The 26,746-nt window shown below is 48.4% G+C and overlaps 1 protein-coding gene across 1 annotated transcript in view; it reads left to right on the plus strand.

The window, feature by feature from the left end:
- Positions 1 to 2,139: 2,139 nt before the first annotated feature.
- EXOC3L2 (exocyst complex component 3 like 2) overlaps positions 2,140 to 26,746 on the plus strand; it is a 29,895-nt gene continuing 5,288 nt past the window's right edge. The window contains exons 1-9 of the mRNA XM_043993831.1: positions 2,140 to 2,160; positions 14,126 to 14,692; positions 16,661 to 17,297; positions 17,917 to 18,028; positions 21,446 to 21,547; positions 22,671 to 22,771; positions 24,380 to 24,490; positions 25,410 to 25,545; positions 26,109 to 26,231. Of these exons, the coding sequence (XP_043849766.1) occupies positions 14,137 to 14,692; positions 16,661 to 17,297; positions 17,917 to 18,028; positions 21,446 to 21,547; positions 22,671 to 22,771; positions 24,380 to 24,490; positions 25,410 to 25,545; positions 26,109 to 26,231 (1,878 nt within the window). The 5' untranslated portion in view covers positions 2,140 to 2,160; positions 14,126 to 14,136. The remainder of the gene's footprint in view (positions 2,161 to 14,125; positions 14,693 to 16,660; positions 17,298 to 17,916; positions 18,029 to 21,445; positions 21,548 to 22,670; positions 22,772 to 24,379; positions 24,491 to 25,409; positions 25,546 to 26,108; positions 26,232 to 26,746) is intronic.

The raw sequence follows: 26,746 nt of genomic DNA on the forward strand, positions 1-26,746 counted from the left end.
GGAGGGAAGCCGCAGAGAGGGAAGGGGCAAAGTGCCCTACTAAGCCTGCGTGGGAACCCAGGTCCCGATGCCCGGCCCACTCTACAATAAAAACTTGAATGGGAGCAGAATAGGGCGGGACTTCAGGCCTCTGGATGGGAGGTAGTGTGTGCCAAGGGCTTCATGGGGCGGGGATGTGGAGAAGCTGCTGGAGCAGCTATTGGGGTACCCTGAGTTACTCAATGGCAGCTTGGAGAAGACAGAAGGCGGGTGGGAGGGATGGCGCTTCCAGGATGCATCAGGGGGAAACAAGCCTACTCTGGCATTTCTGGGAACCAGAATTCTCTGAGATCCACTAGAGGGCAGCAGAAAATGAGAGAACTGGGTGCACACACAGCATCTCCTCCCCCCACAAGGGGACACCCTCTCTTCTTCCCTCCACTATGAATTCCTTTTACTCCCTCTGCCTACACAGGGTCCCCATTATACCTGGCTCTCAATGAGGTGAAGACCTTGTCTCCATGGGTTCTCTGAAGTGGCTGGCTGGCAGAAGAACCTTGAAAGGTTCTTGAACAAGGGAGGTATCAAAGTCATAGACTGAGAACATAGATCTCCGGGTTCCCAAGCTAATAGAACCATAGTTTATCAGAGCTAGGAGAGCCCTTTGAATATGGAATGTCAGAGCTGGGAGGGCCCTTAGAACAGGGATTGTCAGAGCAATAAAAGCCCTTACAACAGGGATTGTCATGGCTGGGAGGGCCCTTAGAACAGGAAATGTCAGAGATCGAAGGGGTTTTAGAACAAGGAATGTCAGAGCTGGGAATCTAGAATATAATATATCAGAGCTGGAACATAGAACAGTGACTGTTAGAGCTGGAAAAGACCCCAAGAACCATCTAGTCCAACTCAGTCATTTTACAAAAGGGGAAACTAAGGTGCGGTGAGGGAAAGAGGAAGTCCTTCATCTCAGTGACCAATGGTGGAGCTTGGCTTAGAGAGCAGGTCTCTGGTTTAGCAGGCCAGCACATCAGAAAAATCCGGAGGTCTACATGGGGTCTCCAGCTCCTCCTCCGACAAGCCATTGTTTCAGGATCAGAACTCTGACCTCTGGCCTCCTGAATTATTTGCACTTTAACCCATGCACCACCACTGCCTCCCAACCTCAGCTGCCCACAGGCCCAGGCCAGAGCCAAGGAAGAGTCACTGTTCACACCAAGGCATCTCCAGTTGTGTCCCTGTCCTTATCCCCATCTCTCATCCCAATCCCCTAACCCCATTCCCCACCTCCATTCCATAGAATAGAATGACTTAGAAATGTCAGCATTTTAATATTGATCAGTGAAGTCTGTACACCTTTGAAGTCTGCAAAACGCTTTAAATAAATTATTTTACTGAATTTCCACCGCTAACAGATCCCAGCATCCCCATTTTATGGGGAAGAAAACTGAGGCTTGCTTCTCCCCTCAGGGTCCAATGGAAGGAGGGCAGAATCTGGAGCTGGAGGCCCTGGCTCTGCTGCTGCATGTGATGTTGGGAAAATCACTTCACCTCAGTAGACCTCAGTTTCCCCATCAGTAAAATGAGGGGGTTGTCTCTCAGATGCCTTCTAAGGTCCTTTCCAGCTCAAAGTCCTCTGTCTTTCGAAATTTCTCTTAGTGTCTCAGACGCTTCCAGTTTTGAGCTCGGAGATTTAGGAATTCCAAGACTCTTCAAGCTAAAGAGAATGCTAAAAAGGCCAGCAGAATCCAGTCCTTTCATTGACTAGAAGAGGAAATCAAGGCTTGTAGAAGGGGAGGGGACTGCATGCCAAGCCCAGAGCTCTCTTCATTAAGTAGAGACGGGGGAAGTGTCAGTGGGCTGGAGGGAAAGGAATGTGACTGGAAGAGACCCTGGAGGGGGAGCAACGCCAAAAAGGCGGGAGGGGGGGTGGATCTGCTTGAGCCAGCCCCAGCCCAGATCTCAGGCAGGGAGGAGCCAGGTTCTAATCACAACTCAGCCTTGGAGGGCAGACAGATAATGAGTCCCTCCCGGCCCCCCTGGCCCCAGAGAGGGAGGGGTTTCCTGACAGGAAATTGACCCAGATCCGCCCCCCCCCACCCTGGTGGGGCTCCACTCCCCTTAGCCAGCAGTGCCCACTTGATCGTCCAGAAGAGGCTGGGACCGGCGGTCAGAGGGACTCAGGTGAGGGCTTTCCTAGGGACCCCACTTTCTCAGTCCCCAGCTCCTGGGAGAAGAAAGGGTTGGCAGGAGACAGAATGGGCAGGGGGAATGGGGGTCTTTTCTCTCCAGCAACTTGAGAAACCCAAGGCTAGGAAGGAGTCAGGCACTGGATCTTCCTGCCAATTCAGGGGAATGGGGCACTCGCAGAGGCCTGAGCAGAGAGGAGATGAGGGCAGGAAGAAGAAAGACATCATGGGAACCCGAGGAAGAGAAGTGTGAGGAGAAGGGCTCAGGGTGAGTCTAGAATTCTAGACTCTCAGACCTAGAAGGGACCTTTGACACCATCTAACTCATTGCCTCATTGCACGGATGGTAAAACTGAGTCCCAGAGTTCATATTCTCGCCAAAGATCACCCAGTGAGACTAAACATCAAGCCTTCTAATTTCGATTGCAGAGCTCCTTCAGTTACACTTAGAGGATAGGGGACCAATGGATGAGGGATGGAGAAATGGCGAGATGGAGGAATGGCGAGATAAGGGATGGAGATGATGGGGTTGGAGGGACTAGAGAACAACATGCTGGGACAGGATGGTGGGATGAAGAAGTGAAGGATGGAAAGGGGACCCGGAGGGATGGAACAGGGAGACTGGAGGATGGAGAGATGGGAGATGGGATAATGGACATAGAGGAGATGCGGTGTTGGGGAAGAGTCAGGGATGGGATATATGAAAACGTCAGGTGTTTATGGGTCCTGTGAACTGCTTAGAATCCAGGTAGTGGGGACAGCTGAGGCCGGGGCAAGATTATTAAAGTGAGGTGGAAGAAGAGGCAGAGAAGGGCAAAGGGGGAAGGGCAGACCCTGGGGAAGAAGAAAGCTCTGGCAGACACATCCTGCAGGAGGGGGCAAGAGAGGCGTCTGGGAAGTGAGTCAGGCTAGGACCTGGAGAAGTGGGCGCCTGGGGGGGAGGGAGCGATGAAGATTGTCTGAGATGTCAGAGCTTGGATGAGCTTTTGGATCCAGAAAAATAGCTTTGGTGGTGCATGAGACCGGAAGAGCTTGGGAACAGGTCATTGGTCTTGTTATGAAAAAGAATTCAAGAGGGCCTGATTCTCATTTGTATTTTACCCCTTCCTTAATGTGTGACCTTACATAAGTTCCTTCCCCCTTTCTGATCTCAGTTTCTCTATCTATAAAATGAAGTGATTGTATTAAATAGTCTCTGATGGGGAGTTCTGACATCTCCTGTTCTAAGTCTCCTCCCAGCTCTGCCATTCTCTGTTCTAAGACCCCTCCTGCATCTAACTCTCTGTTCTAAGAACCCACCAAGTTCTAATATTCTGTGTTTTAAGAACCCACCAAGCTCTGACCTTCCATGATCTAAGGACCCTCCCAGCTCTGATATTCTGTGTTCTAAGGGCTCTTCCAGCTCTGACACTCTCTGTTCTAATGGTTTCCCCTGGTCTTACATTCACTGATTTTGATGGAGAAGGTCCTAGGAGTTTGGGGACTGGTCTCCAGGTTAGGTAGAGGTTGGCATGCCACCTTCAAGGATAAAAGATTTCCCCAGGACTAGGGGACTGTGCAGGAGTTGTTGACCTGATCCCAATAAGAATTAGCAAACCAAGGATCACCTGCCTCCCTATCCCTTAAGGAATGGAGATAGGGAGAAATGAGACATGGGGAAAAAAGGGGTGGTATTCCACCATGAAGCCATAGCAGGTGTGTGGGTGAAGAGAGGGAAAGTGGTGGCCAAATGCCCAGGATGGGGGCTTTGGGTTAAGAACTGAAAGCTAAGCACCAGGGTTCTTGTTTGTTTGTTTGTTTACAGGGCAATGAGGGTTAAGTGACTTGCCCAGGGTCACACAGCTAGTAAGTGTCAAGTGTCTGAGGCCGAATTTGAACTCAGGTCCTCCTGAATCCAGGGCCGGTACTTTATCCACTGCACCACCTAGCTGCCCAGCATCAGGGTTCTTAAGGGAATAATATTAATGGGTCCTTTAGATATAAAACCTTCAGAGGCAGAAGATGGAGAGATAAGGGATTAGACAATGGTATATCCAGATGGATTTAAGAGAACTTGGAGGGCTGGACCCAAAGGAGAGTTGTTAACAAGTTCCATTTCTATGTGACCAGAGGTCTCCAGTGAAAGGCCCCAAGCATCTGTGCTTAGCCCTGGGCTATTCCACATTTTTATCAGTGACTTAGATAAAGTTGTTGACAATACACTCATTCAGTTTGCCGGTGATACCAAACTGAGAGGGAGAGATAACTCAGTGGACGACAATCAGGACCCTGAGGGATACAGACTGGCTGCTAGAGTTTGGGGTTGAAGTCATCCAGCAGGTGTAAATGTAAAGTCTTGTGCTTGGGTAAAAAAAAATAATAATAATAAGCATAAGATGGGGGAGGCATGGTTAGGCAGCAGTTATTCTGGGCATTTTAATTTATGGGGCAGGTGTGGGGAGAATGGTTGAGAGCTCTGGCAGATGGATTAGATTTGTTTGGCCCCAGACTGAAGAAGATACACCAGCATTGGGTGGAAGGCAGGAAGATGCCAACTGAAGCTAGATGTGAGGAAAACATTTCCTAACAGTTGGAGCAGTCCCAAAGTGGAAGGAGCTGCCTGGAGAGCTAGTAGGTGGATGGCCCTTGTTGTCTAGTCTGGTCTAGTAGGGATTCTTAAATTTTAATTTATTTTTTTTTTTGTGAAGCTATTGGGGTTAAGTGACTTGCCCAGGGTCACACAGCTAGTGAGTGTTAGGTGTCTGAGGCCAGATTTGAATTTAGGTCCTCCTGACTCCAGGGCCGGTGCTTTATCCACTGCACCACCTAGCTACCCCAGGGATTCTTTTTGTATATGGGTTGTACTTCCCCATTAGAACCATTTTCTCTTGTTATCATTAGGTTCGTTCATGGTCAGACTTGGTAAGCCCCACCCAAAAACTGGACAGCAGTACAGTCAGACAACAGGCACTTCTTAATTCCCTACTATATATCAAGTGCTATGCCCATAGATAGGCTTACATCTGGGATTGGTAATTAAGAGAACAAGGGTTTAGCACACAGCCTCCAACGCGTTCACTTTGGGACAGATAGGGGACACAGTGGCTAGAACGCTGGACCTTGAGTCAGCGAGACTGAATCCAAATCTTTTTTTTTTTTTTTTAGTGAGGCAATTGGGGTTAAGCGACTTGCCCAGGGTCACACAGCTAGTAAGTGTTAAGTGTCTGAGGCTGGATTTGAACTCAGGTACTCCTGACTCCAGGGCCAGTGCTCTATCCACTGCACCATCTAGCTGCCCCATGAATCCAAATCTTGCCTTAGGCAGATACTAGTTGTGTGACCCTGAGCAAGTCACTTATTCTCAACCTCAGTTTCCTAATATGTAAAATAAAGATAATAAGAACACCTACCTCTCAGGGTTGATGTAAGGATCAAATGAGACAGTGTTTGTAAAGAGCTTTGAAGACCTTAAAGCAATATATCAATGCTAGCTATTATCATTATTTTGTATAAAAAACATGATTGAATTATGCACAAAGGATGGGGAGGAGCATGTGCCATGGACCAGGAGTCAAGGGTCTTGGATGAGTCTCTACTTTCCAGAGTGACCATTCCAAGTCAATATGTTTGCATGTTGTCTTCCTTTTTAGATTGTGAGTTCCTGGGAGGTTTTCTTTGTGTCCTTAGAGCTTAGCACACGGGAGGGGAGGTAACGGTCAATTAATCAATACTCTATCAATAAGTAAACATTTATGAAGCATCTACTATGTACCAGGCACTGCGCTAAGTGCTGGAGATACAGAGTCAAAAGACAGTCCCTGACCTCAAGGAGTTTACAATCTAATGGGGGAGACAACATGCAAACAAAAATATACAAAGCAAGCTATATACTGGTTCACAGAGGGAAAGCACTAGAAGTAAGAAGTGTTTGGGAAGGCTTCCCCAACCCCAGGAGAGAGCTAATCCTTGAAGTTTAGTCAAAAAGGCATCAAATCCTATTAGGCATTTTATCTCTTTAAGTCCTTATCTAAATGGTTCTAAATAATCAAAACAATGTAAATGCAAACTGGGCTAACTAGGAATTAGTTAATCTTAGAGAGGCAGCTCCTGGCTTGAGTATTTATTTTACCCATATCCTGTTTACACTCATCTGTGAAAGTGTGGTTGTCCCTAGTAGAATGTAAGCTTCTGGAGGGTAAAGACTTTCACTTTTGCCTCTTTGTATACTCTTGCATGGTACCTCGTAGGCATTTAATAAATGTTCATTCAGGGGGCAGCTAGGTGGTGAAGTGGATAGAGCGCTGGCCCTGCATTCAGGAGGACCTGAGTTCAAATTTGGCCTCAGACACTTAACACTTACTAGCCGTGTGACCTTGGGCAAGACACTTGACACTAGCCATGTGACCTTGGGCAAGTCACTTAACCCCAATTGCCTCACCAAAAAACAAAAAAATAAATTTTTAAAAATGTTCGTTCATTCATTGGAATCTGAAGATCTGAGCTTGAGTTTCAGCTCAGCCACTTACCAGGTGTATGACATTGGGCAGCTCATTGCACCTCTTCGGGCCTCAGTTTCCTCATCTGTAAAATGAGGTGGTGGACTTGATGACGCCCTTTAGCTCTCAATCCAAGATCACTATTAGCATAATGCCTGGCACACAGTAAGTGCTTATTAAACGTTTTTCTTCCTGCCTGTGTGATTCTATAATCCTGGGTAGGTATAATGTAAGTTCCTGAAATGATCTCATGGATTGGAATTTGCATTTATGATGATGTGAAATACAGAAATTTGATCCAGCCCAATGGAAATACTCGACATGGATTCCAATAATGGGACCACTTCAGAGGGGTGCTCCATTGTTTGCGGTAAATGGGACCTAGCGATGTCTTTGTTGTTCATGAAAAATTTATCACTCACTATAATCAGAACAGATCCCAGGAGAAACATAGAAAGTGTTGGCATACTCTGTATGGAGCTGGAAGGAATCTTGGAGTTTATTGAGCCATCTGCTCCCTCGTTTTACAGACGAGGAAACTGAGGTCCAGAGAAGTTTTCCCAAGGCCACACAGGCAATAAACAGCGAAGCCCCTGATTCCCTACTCTATCCAGTGATGGGAACATCAGAGAAGCTAGAGGCAGGAGAGGAGACAATGCTAGAGTACTTAGGAGAGGGAGGGGAAAGTGGTGATGAGGTTGGAGTGTAATAATGAGGATGAAAACTACAGCTTGGCATAGTGAATAGTGTGTTGGGCTTATAATCAAAAAGACCAGAGTTCAAATCTCACCTCAAACACTTACTAGCTTTGACCCTAGGAAAGTAAGAGGTTAACTCTTAAGAGACTCAATTTCCGCCTGTGTAAAAAGGCAAAACTAACGCCTGCAGAATCTGCGTCATGGCCTCTGTGGTTCCCTCCTTACTAAATGGATTTCTCCTACAAATATTGCTGACCCCATTTCACAATCGAAGAATCTGGGGCTCAGAAAGGGGAAGTTACTAGCCCAGGGTTACACAGCTAGGAAGTGGCCGGGCTGGGGCTTAAAACTGATGCCCTTTCCTTGGCACTATGCCATCTCTTGTGGCGGTGAAATCCTTGGAGTATAGCTCAGTTTTCCTTTGGCTTTTTAAAAATGTGTAATTTAGATCAGGACTTAAAGAAACACAAACACCTTGATACAATGATGTGCCTTCTTGAATAAACTACTGTTATTCCCTGCTTGATTTAATCCTGGCTTTTTAAACTTGTCTTTAAGAGGCTTGCTTTTATTGCCTTCTAAGTACCCCTAAACTCCAAATGTTGCCTGGTATATACTATGTCCCGGTGGCTTGCCAGCCACAAAAGAATCTTCCTTAGGATTTGGTTGTGTTTAATCTCAGGAAATCCAAATAGATTAAATTCCAAAGGGTAGCCTAGGAAAGAAGCACGTTCTGACCCATGTTCTTTCTCTCTATGTAATGTAGCTCTTTAGCAGTTGGTGGCAAAGAAAGAACCACAATAATCGTGCTAATTCCTCTATCACTAAGGTCTTTAATTCAAATCAATAATGATTTGTTGTTGCCTACTATGTGCACTCTGTTAGATGCTAGGGATTCAAAGGCAAAAATATAACAGTCCCTGCCCTCAAGGAGTTCATATTGTATTGGCTTGGGCAGTTTGGGGGGCGGGGAGCAAAGTGGGCATGGATAAATACATACAAAAATTATCGACGATATAAGTAAAAGTAATTAGGGAAGGGCAATGACCACTGACTGGTATAATCAGGAAAGGCTTCTTGCAGGAGGTGGCACTTGAGCTGACCCGTGAAGGGAGGTTGAGGTTCTAAGAAGTGGAAGTTACTAGAAAATAATAAAATACTTTTATGGGGGGGTTTTGTTTTTTTGTTTTTGTTTTGTTTTTGGTTTTTTGCGGGGCAACGGGGGTTAAGTGACTTGCCTAGGGTCACACAGCTAGTGTCAAGTGTCTGAGGACAGATTTGAACTCAGGTACTCCTGAATCCAGGGCCAGTGCTTTATCCACTGCGCCACCTAGCCGCCCCCATAAAATACTTTTATGATTAAAAAAAAAGTGGAAGTTAAAGAGGCAGGAATTCCAGGAGGGGGGTCCAGCCTGTGCAGAGGCTGATCAAAAGGCGGGAGATGTAGGGGCAGCTAGGTGGCAGAGTGGATAGAGCACCAGCCCTGGAGTCAGGAGGACCTGAGTTCAAATACAGCCTCAGACACTTGACACTTACTAGCTGTGTGACCCTGGGCAAGTCACTTAATACCAATTGCCTCACCAAAAAAAAAAAAAAAAAAAAAAAAAAAGGGGGGTGTTGTGAGCCAGTTTGGTTGGAGTGCCTGAAGGGGCAGGAAAAGGATAATCATCCTGGAGTCAGATTGTGATTGAACTTTAAGCCAATTGAGCATGAGGCAAATTGATGCTCAGAGAGGGGAAGGGACTCTAGTCGAATGATCAAACAAGTTGATACATATAGAGCTCTTTGCAAACCTTGCTATGTAAGAGCTTCTTCTTCTTCTTCCTCTTCTTCCTCTTTCTCTTCTTCTTCTTCTTCTTCTTCTTCTTCTTCTTCTTCTTCTTCTTCTTCTCCTCCTCCTCTTCCTACTTTTTCCTCCTCCTCCTCCTCCTCCTCCCCATCCTTCTCCTCCTCCCTTTAGCTAGAATGTGTTGGAGAGGAAACTTGATCCCAGGTTTCCCATCTCTGAGATCAGCAATCCTCTTTGTACCTCTGAGTTAGAGAGGTCAGGTGTTTTACAGGACTGGTCTCTTTGCTCCTTGCCCTTGGAGTCAGTCAGTGGTCAGTGTGAATTCTAACAGCCCCTGTATGTCAGAGATCATGTATTAACTGCCAACTTAATATACATACACTACAAGGACTCCCACACAAGGACTGGAACATAGTTAAGTGCTTAGTAAAGGTTTTTCTTCCTCCCTATATGATTCGATCATCCTAGATAGTTCATCTGACCTCTGCATGTAGCTTGTTTTTGTTTGTTTGTTTTGGGGGGCTTGGGGGGGCAGGGCAATGAGGGTTAAGTGACCTGCCCAGGGTCACACAGCTAGTGTCAAGTGTCTGAGCCGGATTTGAACTCAGGTCCTTCTGAATCCAGGGCCTGTGCTTTATCCACTGTAGCGCCACCTAGCTGCCCCTCTATGTAGCTTGTAATTAATTCAACCCCAGACCTACAAAGCACCTCAGAGGTCATCTAGTCCAAATTCTTTATTTTGCAGGTGAGGAAACTGAGGACCAGAAAGTTTGTAGCTTGCCTAAAATCATCCCCTGACCCCAAAGGGCACTAGATCTTAGCATGTGGTTCGGGAGGGTACATGGAGAGGGAGAAGCAGCATTTCCCAACATACAATTCTATTCACTTTGATTCAGCAAGTTTGGGACTGAGGGAGAAGGCCAAGCATCTCTGACCTCAGAGAAGGTGGTGTTGTTCTGTTGGGTCCAACTCTTCATGCCCCCATTTGGGGATTTTTCCTTGGCAAAGATACTAGAAGGCTTTGCCATTTCCTTTTCCAGCTCATTTTTACAGATGAGGAAATGTAGGCAATTAGGTGACTTATCCAGGGTCATGCAGCTAAGTGAGTGTCTGAGGCCAAATTTGAACTCAGGAAGATGAGTCTTCCTCACTCCAGAGCTGACTCTCTGTCCACCGTGGTGCCATCTGCCCAAAGGAGTTCCTATATTTGGAGGAGATTAGGGATAGGCTCAGATCCATCCACAGATAACTCCCACCTCAGATAAGATAGGAAGCAAGGCCATGAGAGAAGGCAGTGTCAAGCTGTGGAGGGCTCAGGGGAGGGAGAAAATCTCATTTGGCTTGGTGAGGAGAAAGGGGAAAGAAGGACACCCATCTCCTCAGTTCAGTATAAGCAGAAGCTAGCCAAGAAAAGTATGAATAACAAGAAGGAGTTTATTAAAAAGCTAGGGGGGGGCAGCTAGGTGGCTCAGTGGATAGAGCACCAGCCCTGGAGTCAGGAGTACCCGAGTTCAAATCCGGCCTCAGACACTTAACACTTACTAGCTGTGTGACCCTGGGCAAGTCACTTAACCCTCATTGCCCTGAAAAAAAAAAAAAGCTATGGGGGTGGGGGAAGAAAAGGACCAAGGAATAGAGAATCCCATTGCCTTGATTTACCTTGCCAAGAGAATGATCTTTAAACTCAAAATGGAACAAAAATAGCTAATGGACAATTGATACCCAGGCTAAGTGGGGAAATAGTAAGAGGGCACATGATTGCTCTGGTGGCCCAGATGTGCTCTATTCTAGTGCACTGAAAAATTGGCTGATATTACTGAAGATCATACAGAATGGAAAAGGGGACCACAGGATTGGAGGAGAATGGAAGAGAGAGGTGCCTTTAAACCATCATCCAATGAGCTTGACTTGCACTCATTCCTGGTAAAATTCTAGACTGTATTATCAGATAGCCAGTTAGTGAACATCTGGAAAAGGAATCCATAATCACAAAAGTGCTATGGTGGCTCCATCAAAAACAAGTCACACCAGCTTAACCTTACTCCCTTCTTTGATAGGGTTACTAGACTGGTCAGTCAGGGAAGGCTGTGGCTATAATTTACCTAGATTATATCAAAGAAATTGAGGGGGAAAAAAGTCTCCCAAGATATGCTTGTGGACTCTAAAATGGAGAGGTGTGTCTAGACAATGGTACAATTAAGTGGTTTCGGAGCCAGTTGAATGGCCACACCCAAAGAATAGACAGGAAAAGTTCTACACAGTTTAGAGAAGGGAACTCTGATGGAGGTACCAAGGGATTTGCAATTGGTCCTGGGCTATTGAACATTTTGTCAATGACTTGGATACAGACATAAATGGCAAGCCCATCACATTGTCAGATGACACAGAGCTCAAAGGGATAGCCACAGTGGTAGAAGACAGAATCTCAACAGGCTAGATCACACTGGGCTGAAACTAATGCAGGAAAATAAAAAAGGGATAAATGTCATGTCTTTCACTTTTGTTCAAAAACTCAACCTCATAAATCCAAGATGGGGGAGGTTTCGTTCTACAGCAGTTTGTCTCAAGAAGATGGGGGGGGTACAGAAATGTGCCCAAAACACAATAGGAGTCAATAATCAAAGTCAAGAAAGAGAATACAACGTTGTGCTCAGTTCTAGGTGTCACATTCTAGAAAGGACACTTTCCAGAGAAGGGCAACCAGGATGCTGAAGGATCTTGAGATCATGCCACATGGAGAGCCACTGAAGGAACTGGACATGGTTAACCTGGGAAAGAGAAGGCTTGGGAGAGACCTCCCATTAAATAACTGAAAGACTGTCCTGTGTGGGGCAGCTAGGTGGCACAGTGGATAAAGCACCAGCCCTGGATTCAGGAGGACCTGAGTTCAAATCTGACCTCAGACACTTGACACTAGTTGTGTGACCCTGGGCAAGTCACTTAACCCTCATTACCCTGCCAAAAAAAAAAAAAAAAGACTGTCCTGTGAAGGAGAGAAGAGCCCTGTTCTGTTCCCCTTCCCCCCACCCCCAACCAGGACAGAACCAGGAGCAAAGTGGGAGGGGGAAAGTTGCAAAGAGGCAAATTTAAGCTTTCAGACAATTAGAGCTGTGCTAAAGAAGATTAGGGGGGACTCCTATTAAAGAAAGAATTCTTGTTCAGGGATAGCTTAGAATAGATGACCCCTAAGGTCACTGGTCAGTCAACAAGCACTTATTAAATATTTACTGTATACGCTGCTAAGTTCTGGGGAGACAAAGAAAGCAAGCAAAAACAGTCTCTGCTCTCAAGAGGTTCCAGGACTAATGCGGAAATCCCTTCCCGATTCTGTGAGTCATTGATTCAGGATGAGCTGTTTAAAGGAGGCAGGCAGCACTTGAGCGAGGCCTTGAAGGCTGAGGGAAACATCAACAGACTTTGTGACAGGATGGGGATTGGGCAGACTGGCTTCTCCTTTGACTTGCCAGGAGAGCTTTCTCACGGGACTATAAAAAGTACAGGGGGCTGGGGTGGGGTTAGTTTGGGGCCGATTCCACAGCCCCACCCCACCCCACCCCCCCAAAAAAGGTGTGAGGGTGTTTGAGGTTCCCTAGCAAAAATCCTAGGAGTTTCATCATTCTGTGTGCAATACTTTCTTTACATATGTATGGTTCTTTTTACTAGGCAAGGAGGAGGAGAGATTAAAGCAATGAAAAAGGGCCCCAGACAGAGTGCCAGCCTCCAAAGGTTCTAGAATCCTAAGAGGCCAAGAGTCTAAGGTTTAAGGGTATGATTCCAAGAGTCTACAAGTAGTCTAGAATTCAGAGCCTAGAATCCTAAGAATTCTAAAATTCTGGGGTTCTATGAAGCCAAGGGTCTAATAGTCTATAAGTCTAAGATTCTAGAGTGCTGAGAGTCTAGGAGCCCAAGAGGGTAAATAATAACAATTTCTACAGCAGCACAGACTTTATGCCAGATATCAGGCTAAGCACCTTACAAATATTATCCTGTTTGATACACTCAACAATGCTGGGGGGAAAATGGAGGACAGCTAGGTGACGCAGTGGATAAAGCACCGGTCCTGGATTCAGGAGAACCTGAGTTCAAATCTGACCTCAGACACTTGAAACTTACTAGCTGTGTGACCCTGGGCAAGTCACTTAACCCTCATTGCCCTGCAAAAACAAAACAAAACAAAAAAACAGTGTTGGGAAGTAGATGCTATTATTATTACAGCTGAGGAAACTGAGGCAGACAGTGGTGAAGTGACTTGTCCAGGGTCACACAGCTGGTAAGTGTCTCAGTTTGGATTTGAACTCAGGTCTTCCTGACTCCAGGCCCACAGCTCTATGCACTATGGTGCCACCTAGCTGCTTAGGATGAGATTAAGATATTGAAACTACAAGTTTGGGATTCTCTAAATCTAGAATTCTATGGGTCTATGATTTGAGAATTCAGAGATATTCTAAGAATACATGAACTAAGGGGTCCCTGAGAGAATGTTCTAACTAAGGTTCTAAGATGATTCTCTTAGTCTAAGGATCTAAGAGTGTAATTCAAGACAAATATTAAAACTCCAGAATTCTATAATTCTAAGATCTGGCATGCCCAAGGATGTGAGTCTAGAACTCTAAGGTTCTAGAATTCTAAGAGAATCTAGGATTTGAAAAGTTCATTCATGATGCTAAGAGTCAAAGTTTGAAGCCTGAGATTCAATGATTAAAAAAGATTCGGGGTGGGGGGGGCAGCTAGCTAGGTGGCTCAGTGGATAAAGTACCAGCCCTGGATTCAGGAGGACCTGAGTTCAAATCCGACCTCTGACACTTGACACTTACTAGCTGTGTGACCCTGGGCAAGTCACTTAACCCTCATTGCCCCACAGTAGATAGATAGATAGATAGATAGATAGATGAATGAATAGATAGATGAATGAATGAATGAATGAATGAATGAATGAATGAATGAGCAAGTAAATAAATAAATAAATAAAAGGAGATTCATTGATGATTCTATTTCTAGGTCCCCACCCCATGATGCCCATCCTGAAGAGCCTGAGAATGCCAGACCCAAAGGGGACCCGTGCTAACACCCTGCCCCTGACACCTTCCAGGAACCCCTTTGAGTCCTCAGGGGCAGAGGATGAGGAGGAGAAGGGGGAACTGGATGCCTTCCGTGGGGAGTCAGCCCCTACTCTGCCTAACGGGGCCTCGTGCCAGCGCCGGGCCACCCTGGAGAAGCTGGTGGGCCTGTCACCCTTCAGGCTGGTCAGGGGAGGGGGCCGACGGGTGGGCAGCCCTGGAGATGGGGAGTCCCGCTCCTTCCTGGGCCGGGTGCTGGGCCCTGGGGTCCGACGGAGCTCTGCTGATTTTGGCCTCTTGGCCAGGCTCAACGGGGCCCGACAGGGTGGAACAGGGGATGCTGAGGCTGCAGGCGAGGCAGCCCGGAGGCTGGCCTTCTTGAGGTTGGGACGAGGGCCCAAGCCCCGCCGGGGGTCCCTGGCAGAAAGGCTGATGCCCTCAGGGGAACCAGCCCTGGGGACATCACCCCCAGCCCCAGCGCCACCCAAGGTGAAGGAGCCGCTGTCTGGTGAGTGGGGAGGGGTAAAAGGAGTGTGGCAGGGCCACAATTGAGGGAGAAAGGGACCAGACCAGGGTCTGGACTTGAACTCTGAGCCTAGTTAGACCCCAACTCATCCTAACCTCAAGTCTGACCTGAACTCTAAACCTAACCCCAACTCGGACCCTCATCCTGATCACTGACTCCAACCCCACCTCTGATTTAGCCCCATCTGTGACCCCCCAGCTGTGGCCAGCCCCCCCCCCCAAGTGCTCTGACCCCAACCCCAATCTGACCCTCTGACGCTGATCTGTGGGAGTGGAAGGAGCTCTGGAGTGGGGAAAGTTCCGGGCCTCAGACACTTAATTAGCTGCATGACCCTGGGCAAGTCACTTTACCCTGTTTACCTTAGTTTCCTAATTTGTAAAATTAACTGGAGAAGGAAATGGCCAAGAAACCCCCCAATGGGGTCATCGAGAGTTGGACATAACCAAACAACAACCACCTTTGTGACCTTAGCCAGATCATTCACTGATCCTGGGCTTTCATTTTTCCATCTGTAAAATGAGGGGGTTGGACTCAGGGGGTTATCTCTCATGCTAACCCTCTCTCAGGACTTAGCCCCAACAATGACCCCACCTGTAACTCCAACCCCCAATTCCAAATCTCTGCCCTAGTGCTAATTATGACCCTCTGGTCCTAATCCCAATTGGGACCCCAAGTCAGACCCCACCTCCAGTTCTATCCCCAACACCAACCCCTCACTTACACTTCAGCTCAGACCCCACAGCCTCAGCCTTGATCTCACCCTGGACCCCAACAGCCAAGTCAACATTGATTCCAACCCCAAGCCCAAACTCAGCTGATGCCCTAACTTGGCCTATCCTTAACCCTAGCCAGGACCCCAAGAGTGAATTCAACCCTGATCCTGACCCTAAGCCCATCCCAAATGTAACCATTATTCCTACTCTTACTGTGCCCTATCCCCAAACCCCAACAGGATGTTTTGTGTGCCTTTTTTTTTTTGCGGGGCAATGAGGGTTAAGTGACTTGCCCAGGGTCACACAGCTAGTAAATGTCAAATGTCTGAGGCTGGATTTGAACTCAGGTCCTCCTGAATCCAGGGTCAGTTCTTTATCCACTGCACCATCTAGCTGCCCCCACCCCAACAGGATGTTAATTTCAGCCCTAACCCCCCAATATTGACCCCAGATCTGTATCTCTTTAGCACTAACGTCCTCCTCAGTCCCTGTCTTTGGAATTCTGACCCCTACAACCTCTCACAAGAGGCTCTGCTGACCTCAGAACTGAGAAAGCGCCTGTTTTCCACAAGAAAGGAGCCGGGGCCCCTTGGGGGAAACTGCCCAGGGCCCTGGCCTCGAGCCTCGAGGGAGGGGACAAGGAGTGGGAGGGGAGGAGAGTACCGGGAGCTGGGGGAACCCACCTCCCCTCCCTACCTTCTGGAAACGGATGGGCAGAAATAGCCACTGGACAGGAAATTGCTTCCCTGCAAGTAGGAAGCAGAGGCGGGGGAGGGTCAAGGGGAGCCCCTCGGCCCCTAGGGACCTTTCATCCGCCCCTGTGGGCCTTTTCTAACTGTCCCCTGCTGACCTCTACCCCTACCCCAAACGCTACCTCTGAACACAATCTGTACCTCCATTGTAATTGTACCCCACTGCGGAGAGTCCGTGACTTGTCTTACACAGCCTAGACAATTTCCCCAAATCCTTTCCCCACTTCCTCCCAATAGTCTCTGTCCCCCTCATTGCACCCCTATTCCTCACATCCCCTAACCAACCTTATTTCCTTATTTTTCTCTCCCTCTCTCTCTGTGTCTCTGTCTCTCTCTCCCCTCCCTTTCCCTCTGGCTCTTTTTCTCTCTCCTGTTTTCTCTACCTCCCCCACTTTTCACTTTCCACTTTCATCTCTATCTCTCTGTTTCCCCACTTCCTGACCCCCTATGATGCTCACCCCCTACCATGGTATTTGTCCCCACAGTCCTAGAGATTCTCAGCTTGATCCAGAAGCGAGAATTGGCACGGGCAGACGAACACATCCTGGAGTTAGAGGCTGAAGAGAAGATGGTGACATCGGGGTCAAGCCCTGGCAGCCTAGGAGGGAGCCGGGGTCTCCCTGAGGGTCGCCGGGCCCGGGACGTGACCCTCCTCTATGAAGCTTTGCAGCGAGAGCTCTGGGCACTGGTCAGGGAGACATTGGCAGATCCTGGGGCCTCTGGAGGGACTGGAGGGGCCCCCCTGACCCAGCTGGGCCAGGTTCTGGCCCAGGAAGAAGAGGCTGATGGGCGCCGGGGACCGGGGGCAGCTCGGAGGTTCCGGGCCCACTGGGCTGAGGCTGTGGGTCAGGTGGCTGGGGAGCGGTTGGAGGCGGCTGCCGGGGCAGAGGCTGAGGCCATGGCGAGGAGGCTGGAGGCCCTGAGGTCTAGGCTGCTGGAAGACATGGGGGCTGTTCGGAGCCGCCTGGCCCCTGCTTACCCAGCGAGCTTGGGAGCCTTCGGGGTCTACCTTCGGGGCTATCATAGGGCCCTCTCCGATTGGCTAAGGAAGGCCACCTACCACTGGCTACCTCTGGCTGACCGCTATGCCCTCCTATATTGGCACAACCAAATTTATCCAAGGTGAGACCTGGAAGGGGAGAGGGATAAGGAACTGGGTCATGGAGGGGATGGAGCAGTCACAGTCTCTCCACAGAGACTCAGCTTCCATCCTGCAAAATGAGGGAATTGGACAAAAGGTGTCTTAGGTCCCCTTTCAGCTCCAATGTTCTTTTCCCCTCAGTTTTAAACACCCTTCTAGGTTTAACATTCAATGTTCTATGGTCCCTTCTTGCATGTCTGTCCTAAAGGCCCTTCCAGCTCTAAAATCCTTACGTCTCTGCCCTCTTCTTCTCAAGAACTTCCCATGACTCCCCACAGCCCATTGATAAAAATTATATTCCTCCATCTGGCCCCTGAGGTCCTGACAATCTTCCTCCATACAGCACCCCCAACTTTCTTTATCTCTAAGAAGGCGTAGGTGACAAAAGCTCTGCTGAGGGCTCCCAGAGACCACAGTGGGCAGCTAGAGAAGAGTACCGGAGACATTGCATTTAGCTGCTCAGGGTCTCAGAAGAGGAGGGATGGGATGGGACCCAGGGGAGAAAGGGTTTGTCTGCTTTCCCTGGGACATTCCTTTCATTCTCCTCCCTCTCTTCTTTTCCTCTGCCTCATACCTCCTCCCTCCCTTGCCTGCTCTTAGGGAGATCTTGGGCCTGGTGAACATGGTGGCCCTGGAGAATGGACAACTGGGACCCCTGCTTCCCGCTGAGACCATTCGGACCCTGGAGGATGAATGTGTGACTGATGTCAAGGTGATCTGGGAGGAAGGGGCGGGGTATGAGTGGGTCACCAGAGATTTACGGGGTCCCCTGGCCTCTTTGCCTTGGCCAAGTCTATGATTCCCCAGTTCTCCAACTCTAAGATTCTGTGGCTCTAAGAATGATCTTTGGCTCGGTGGGGACGGAACAAAAAAGGGCTAATAGAGAATTGTAACCCAAGACAAATACAGACCCGAGCCCCAAGAATGATGGGGGGTAGAGGGGTGGCAGGCAGCTAGCAATATGAGGGCAGGGCAGAAGGGTCTAAGACTGGATGCTGTTGGGGGCAGCTAGGTGGCACAATGGATAAAGCACCCACCCTGGATTCAGGAGGACCTGAGTTCAAATCCAGCCTCAGACACTTGACACTTACTAGCTGTGTGACCCTGGGCAAGTCACTTAACCCTCATTGACCCACCAAAAAAAAGACTGGATGCTGTCGTGCCAGGACAGAAGAGGTCTGACCCTCACTCCCATGAGGGAATCATTGTAAAGGGGCTGGAGACAGGACTTAGGGGCTACACATCTGGGCGGGAAGTGGGTGTGAAGGGCTCAGAGATCAGAGGGTGCTATTCCTGCTTCTCCTCTGCCTCCACCGCAATCATGTGAGGAGGGAGGACACCCCAACAACTGGGAGGCAGGAGAGGAGAGGCTACTGCCTGACCTGACCCTGGAAGAAAGCTAGGCGTTCTAAATGCAGCAGAAGAATGAGCACATTCCAGGCACAAGAGACAACTCGCCCACGTAAAGCCCGGAGGTGGAATTCAAATCTCTTTTTTTCCCAAGTGAAAACTTTTTCTATTTTATTTTTTCCAATTACATGTAATGACAATTTTAACACATTCATTTAAAAAAAAATGGGGTGGGTGGGACAATGAGGGTTAAATGACTTGCCCAGGGTCACACAGCTAGTAAGTGTCAAGTGTCTGAGGCTGGATTGGAACTCAGGTCCTCCTGAATGCAGGGCCGGTGCTTTATCCACTGCGCCCCCTAGCTACCCCATAACATTCATTTTTTAAAATGTTGTGAGTTCCAAATTCTCTCCCTCTTTTCCCTCTCCACTCCTTGGGAAGGTGAGCAATTTTTACATGGATTAAACATGTGCAGTCATGCAAAAACATTGGAATGCTAATTTCAGGGAAAGACTTGTAGTCCGGTCTGGCTAGATTATAGAGGGCACAAAGAGGAATCATGTGAAATAAGTGTGGAAAGTCCAGCTGGAGGACTTCAAATGCTGTGCCGTGCCAGGCATAGTAGTGAGCTAATGTCTGTCTGTCTGTCTGTCTATGCATCCATCCACATCTGTCTATCCACCCATCTATATATCTATCTATGCATCTGCATCTATCTCTATACCCATGAACATCTGTCTTTCTATCTATCCACATCTGTCTGCCCACCATCCACATCTTTTTATCTAGCTATATATTCATCCATCTATGTCTATGCATTCATCTATCTATCCATCTGTCTGTTTTTGTTCATTTATCTAATACCTTAGGCTATGGGGAGCTGCTAATGGTTCTTAAGTTGGCCAGTTACATGCTCTTATGAGAGTATTTTTGGAGAGAGACTGAATCACTCTAGATGAATGCAGAATAAGAAATGTCACTCCCCAGAGGTGGCCTAGCCTTTTTCTTATTGCTTGGCCAAAGAGGCTAGGCTTCTATTTTAATTACTGTCCTGATCAGTGTCTCTCTCTCTCTCTCTCTCTCTCTCTCTCTTTTGGTGAGGCAACTGGGGTCAAGTGACTTGCCCAGGGTCACACAGCTAGTAAGTGTAAAGTATCTGAGGCCGAATTTGAACTCAGGTCCTCCTGAATCCAGGGCCAGTGCTCTATCCACTGTGCCACCTAGCTGCCCCTTACAATGTTTTCTTTATGGAGTTGGAAGTTAATGCCCCTAAGGGAGGGCTAATGTGAAACAGATTCTGATTTTTCCTGGAGAAATTCTGCACTGGGGCATGAGCCTCAAAGATTGTAGATAGTCTTGTTCATTGTCGATAAGCCTCCAAGATTAATTTGGGGCTCTGTCTAGGCAGAGTCCTATACCTTTGTACTACAAGATACAGTTGCAAAATTCTAGCATGTAGCAAGAAAGGGCTGTCTTGTGTGCACCTAGAAAGGGAAGCTTTGAGCGTTAAGGAGCTTCAGCAAAAACCGGTCATGGAGAATCGGTGTGTTGTAGTGTTGTCCTCAGAATTAGGAAGACCTACATTCAAAACTTGCTTCTGACACTCTGGGCAAACCTCTCCTTGCCTCAAGTGGCTCTCTGAGTCTGGAAGGTGCCTAATAGTTATGAATCTGTGTTGGGAATAAGACTTTCCTTACCACAAACTCTCTCAAAGGTCTGGACCAACCAACCAATAGACACATCCCAGAATGGGTCATGCCAGGCCAACCTTTTATCCTTTTTTTTTTTTTTAAAGTGAGGCAATTGGGGTTAAGTGACTTGCCCAGGGTCACACAGCTAGTAAGTGTTAAGTGTCTGAGCCTGGCTTTGAACTCAGATACTCCTGACTCCAGGGCCGGTGCTCTATCCACTGCACCACCTAGCTGCCCCCCTTTTATCCTTTAGTGAAAAGTTTCCTGAATAGGCAGGTCTAGGGGATGCTGTAGATGGTCGTGGGAAGGATGCTGCATGGGCTGGGGTCTCAAACCCTGTGAAGATCAGCTGAAGGAACAAGAGAGCTGCTTGAGGCTGGCAAAGAGAAGACTTGGGGGACATGTGGGAGCCGTCATGTGGGGAAAGAATCAGGCTTCTCTTTCTTGGGCCCCCGAGGGCAGAAGTGGGAGCAATGGGTGGGAACTGCACTTTGGGGGGGGGGCAATGGGGGTTAAGTGACTGAGGCCAGATTTGAACTCAGGTCCTCCTGAATCCAGGGCCAGTGCTCTATCCACTGTGCCACCTAGCTGCCCGGAACTGCACTTTTAAAGAGGCAGGTTTATTTAGGCTTGATGTCCATTAGGGAAAGTTGCTGACCATTGGAGTTATTCAGAAGGGAAATCGTGGGCTGCCTCCAGAGGTAGAGATCTCCCCTTCACCTGATTAATCAGGTGAAATGGAAAGAGGATTCTCATCCACTCACATGGGAGTGAGGCTGGCCCCAGTGACCCCTGAAGTCCCTTCCAACTGGGCCTGACATCGTGTGACTGATTCCCTAAAGGTCTCGGATTGTATGAGTCCATGGTAAAGCACTCTGGACCTAGGGTCCGCCAACGTGCCAACCTCCTAAAATTCTTCTAAGTCGAGGAGCCAGCCTTTACTGGATGTGGGATGTGGTACTGGGAGCCTCTGGGAATGAAGGGAATTGTGGGAAGGAGAGGAATGCTCCCCACCCCCCACCGCACACATACCACTTCCCTGAATTTTTCCTCTAGGGATTAAATCATACCCCTTTCTGTTTTCCCAGGCTCAGACCAGAGCTGCTTTGCTCCAGACCCTGCAGGAAGAGGAAGAGCAATGGGTCGGGGCTGAGGACCAGCCAAGCAGCCTGGCTCAAGATGTCTGTGAGGTGTGCGCCTGTGTGTGTGTGTGTGTGGTGTGTGAAGTGTGTGGCTTTGGGGAGGAAAGGAGAATATCAGCACCCACTCCCACCAGGGAAAGAAAGCATTGGGAGAGACAGGACTGGGATGGTGGAGGGAGGTCCTTTCTACTTTCTTGAGTCCATAATTCTAAGATTAGAGAAGTACGTGATTCTAAGAGTCTATAAACTCAAAGATTCCTTGGGCTCAAGTTCTTTGCTTGTAACATGTTAAATGAGAGAAGTCTAAGATTCTGTGATTTTAAGATTGAAGTATTTATTCTATGAGGCTGAAATTTGGGAATTCTATAATTCTAAAATTATAGAATTTTTAAAGTTTAAATTACACGCATATTTTTGTTTTGTTTTTGCTTTCTTTGTTTTTGCAGGGAAATGAGCGTTAAGTGACTTGCCCAGGGTCACACAGCTAGTTAAGTGTCAAATGTCTGAGGCTGGATTTGAACTCAGGTCCTCCTGAATCCAAGGCCAGTGCTTTATCCACTGCTCCACTTAGTTGCCCCCACACACATATTTTTTACAATAATGTATATAGTACAATAAATATTATAAAAATAAAACTTGTTTTATAATAAACATGAGGCAGCTAGGTGGTGTAGTGGAGAGAATGCTGGGTAGGCCTGGAGTCAGGAAGACTTAAATTCAAATCTGGCCTCAGACATTTACTACTGTGTTACCCTGCCCAAGTCACCTCATTTCTGTCTGCCTCAGTTTCCTCATATGTAAAATGGGGATAATAATAGTGCGTACCTCCCAGGGCTATTGGAAGGATCAAATCTGATAGCATATAAATAGCACTTTGCAAGCCTTAAAGCACTGTATAAATCTTAGCTACTATTAACCTTATATTTTATAATTTAGAAAATTGAATAATCTTACAGTCTAAGATTTGATAATGCTAACAGCATAAAATTCTGTAATTCTAAGACTTAAAATTCAGCAAATACAAAGATTTTAAAATTTGAAAACTTTAAGATCCTTTGGGGTTGAGAGGAGGCAAAGACGGAGGCTCTCTAAAGGGCCAACATCTCTTAAGTGAGGAGATTGCATGGGCCTGGAGAAAAAGGGGTCTCACTTTTCCGTCTCTGTCTCACAGCTGCTGGAGGAGCACACAGATCAGGCCCCTCGCATCAGCCAGGAATTTGGGGAGCGGATGGCCCACTGCTGCCTGGGAGGGCTGGCTGAATTCCTACAGAGGTACGGGGTGTGGGACCCACAGTTCTGGAGGGTAGAGTCAGCAGGGAGCTCCCTACCGTCAGGGGATTGCCCAGAACAGATCAGAGGAAGCAAGGCACAGTCCAGAGAGAACTAAGATTAAATCGAAACTGGCTCCAACTTTTATTTACCACTTATGTCTCTCTGAGCCTCAGTCTTCTCAGAGACTGAGTCTTCAGAGCCCCAGGTTCAGCAAAATTCCCTCCCCCTGACACAGGTCATCTTTTTTTGTCAACTGAGTCTCTGATTCAATTCAGCTAGCATTGACTAAGCTCTTCCTATTTCCGTCAGCCAGGTGGCAGTGGGTTAGTAAACATTTGTGCCAGGGACTGTGCCAGTGGCTAGGAAGACAAAGAAACAAACACCTCACAGTTCTTGCGCTCGACACCAAGCCAATAACTGTACATACAAGTTGTGGTCTCAGAGGAGAGGGGTGAGCTGGCTTGGACTGGGGACTGGGAAAGACTTTCCTGCAGAAGGTGGGCTATGTATCAGGCACTGTGTTAGGTTCTGGGGTTATAAGGAATAAAAAAGGGGGGCCCTTCCCGCTTGGAATTTACATTCTACTTGGGAGATAGAGTATATAACCCTAATTAAACAATTATTTAATTATTTGACGGGCGGTAATTTCAAAAGAATTTCAGGAGGGAGAGAGACCTAACAAATTGGGAGGGGGTGTCCACAAGGACCCAGAGATTACAATCCTGGACAACTGGAAAGAGGGATTTACAGAAATGGAGAATTGAGAAGGAGGGCTAGGTTTGAGAGGAATGGGAACGAGTTCTATTTGGGTTCTCGGTTATGGGAAATGTCCAGTAGGCATTAATAATGTAGGATTGGAACTTGGGAGACAAATGTGGGCTAGATATGGGCGTCATCTGGCATGCGAGATGATCATTGAACCCTTACCATGAGGTTACTATCTAGTGAGAATATATGTGGAGAGGGGCAGCTAGGGGGCACAGTGGATAAAGCACCGGCCCTGGATTCAGGAGGACCTGAGTTCAAGTCCGGCCTCAGGCACTTGACACTTAATAGCTGTGTGACCCTGGGCAAGTCATTTAACCCTCATTGCCTTGCAGAGAGAGAGAGAGAGAGAGAGAGAGAGAATATATGTGGAGAGAGAAAAGGGCTCAGGACAGAGCACTAGGAGGGAGGCACCTACCCATGGCAGGAGGGAGGGCCAGAATCAGGACCGGCCAAATTACTATCAGGTAGAAGGAGAAGCAGGAGAGAGCAGTGTGTCATGAAAACCTAGAGAGACGAGAATATTCGCAGGGAGGGGATGACAGACTGGGTCCCAAGCTGCAGAGAGGTCAAGGAGGAGGAAGAGTGAGAAAAGGCCTTTGGATTTAGCAATAGAGAAATTCCTGGTGGCCCAGAAGGCAGTTTCAGTCAGGAGGGTGGAGAAGTGAGTAGGAGGTAAGAAAGTGATAAGAGGTTGAGAAAGTGATAAAAACGGGAGGGGGAGTGAAGCCTGGAAGACTTCCTGGAGGCTAGCTCAGAGAGCTCCAAAGCCCAGCCCCAAAGGAGGGGTGGGCTGCAAAGGGAATGTGTGACCAGAGCTTCTTCCATCTCTTGAACTTCTAGCTTCCAACAGCGGGTAGAACGATTCCATGAGAACCCAAGTGTCCGAGAGCTGCCATCGGACAGCTATATCAGCCGGACAATCACCCTGGTGAACTGTGGTCCCCCGCTCCGGTAAGCCAGACCCCAGAGAGGAGGGGGACAAGGGCCCCAAGATGAGCTCATGTTTCCCCGCTCCCCATTCTGGGGCTGGGAGTCTGTCCCTTTCCCAGACGTTCAGAGGTCCTTTCATTCCTCTCCCCCGCCCCCGGAAAAGGCCACAGCGAGGGCCCCTCTGTGCTTCCTGGGGAAACATGGAAGGGGACCCCCATTCTGACCTCAAGATAAAAATCTTTCCCAGAGACACAGAGATACCTTCCTCAGGGAAGGACTTCATAGAGACCCACATACACACACTCTCCTCCCAGAGAAACCTCTCCAAAGATAGTGTGACCCCCTCAGATACACAGAGATAACTCCAGGGATAGAAGAAAGCTCCTCTAGAAAGACTTTCCAAAGATATCTGTATCTTTGACTCCTTCAAGAGATAGAGACCCCAGGGGGCAGCTAGGTGGCGCAGTGGATAGAGCACCGGCCCTGGAGTCAGGAGGACCTGAGTTCAAATCCGGCCTCAGACACTTGACACTTACTAGCTGTGTGATCCTGGGCAAGTCACTTAACCCTCATTGCCCAGAGAGAGACAGAGAGACAAAAAGAGACAGAGAGCACCGGCCCTGGATTCAGGAGGACCTGAGTTCAAATCCGACCTCAGACAATTAACACTTACTAGCTTAACCCCAGTTGCCTCACCAGATAAAAAAAAGAGAGAGACAGAGAGAGACCCCCTGCCCCCATCAGAGACATGGAGAGACCTCTCACAGAAACAGAGACCAAAGCTGTGTTGCCTGGTCACCACTAAGATACAGAGAGACCCTCCAAAGACCCTCCTCTGAATATGGAGAGATACATCCCTTGCCTGCCCACCCAAGATATGGAGCGAGTCAACTGGGACCCAAGGCCAGCTAGGGATGACCCCGGGGCTCTCCCCCTCCAGGGCCCTGGCTGAGCGTCTGGCCCGGGTGGGGCCCTCAGAGAGCGAGCCAGCTCGGGAGGCAGCTGCAAGTGCTCTTGACCGTGTCACCCGCCTCTGCCATCGAGTCCTGGCCGACCTGCTCTTTCAACAACTGCAGGTCAGTGCCCAGAAGCTTCCTGGAGCAGGACGCCTCTGTCCCTCCTTCCAAACTGACCAGAAAATGGGGACCTGGGGGTGGTGACAAGGGTCAGGTCAGGGTCAGGGGTGGGGGATAGCATGAAGACAAAGGAAGAGAGGAAAGAAGGGAGGGAGCAGACCGAAGGGCAGGAGATAGATATTTACACACAGGGCCCAGCCTGGGGGTGGGAGGGCAGGGCAGAACCTGGGTCTGGGCCTAAGCCCCCACTGGCTGCCCTTGTCTGTTGAGGGCTCTACCTCCGGCTACTCAGGAGTGTGGAGGGTTGCACCTATGACTGGATCTGGGGGCCTGGGATGGGTGTGACACTGTACATGCTTTAGTGTGTAAGTCTGACTTTGTGGAATGGGTGGGCTCTCTGGGTATGCTCCACACTGCCCCACCCCCTACCCCTGTGAAGGCATGGATGGGTTCAGGGACCCCACCGGGACAGCTGGGAGGAGCTCAGTGGCCTGGGTGGGACCCAAAGGGAATAGTGGGTCACCTGAGTCCTGATCTCCTCTCCTCTCTCTGGTTGAATCCAGCCTCACTTCTCCAAACTGATGCGTCGGAAGTGGCTGACCAGCTCTGAGGCCCTGGATGGCATAGTGGGGACTCTGGGGGCTCAGGCCTTGGCCCTCAGAAGAATGCATGACCAGCCCTACCAGGTATGAATGGATGTGTCCACATGTGGGAGGAAGAGGAAAGTTCGAGAATGGGCAGGGAGAGGGGCAGAAGAATGAAGGGGGCAGGGGGACCCCTTCTCCTGGTGCCTTTGCTCCTCTTCCTCCCAAATTGGGCCTCTGTTGCTAGCCCAATCCCCCCCCCATAGCTCTTTTCTCCGCCCTCTCTCTCTGCCTGTCTGTCTCTCTTTTTCTGTCTCTGTTTCTGTCCCTCTTTTTCTCTGTTTCTCTGTCTCTGTTTCTGTCCCTCTATGTCTGTCTCTCTCTGTCTCTGTCTCTTTGTCTCTGTCTCTCTGTTTCTGTCTCTGTTTCTGTGTCTCTGTTTCTGTGTCTCTGTCTCTCTGTCTCTGTCTCTCTCTGTCTCTGTCTCTCTGTCTCTGTCTCTCTCTGTCTCTGTCTCTTTGTCTCTATCTCTCTGTTTCTGTTTCTCTGTCTCTCTGTTTTTGTCTCTCTGTTTCTGTCTCTGTCTCTCTTTTTCTCTGTCTCTGTTTCTGTCTCTG

Source organism: Dromiciops gliroides, chromosome 3 (assembly GCF_019393635.1).
Source record: "Dromiciops gliroides isolate mDroGli1 chromosome 3, mDroGli1.pri, whole genome shotgun sequence".
In the NCBI taxonomy this organism is placed as follows: domain Eukaryota; kingdom Metazoa; phylum Chordata; class Mammalia; order Microbiotheria; family Microbiotheriidae; genus Dromiciops; species Dromiciops gliroides.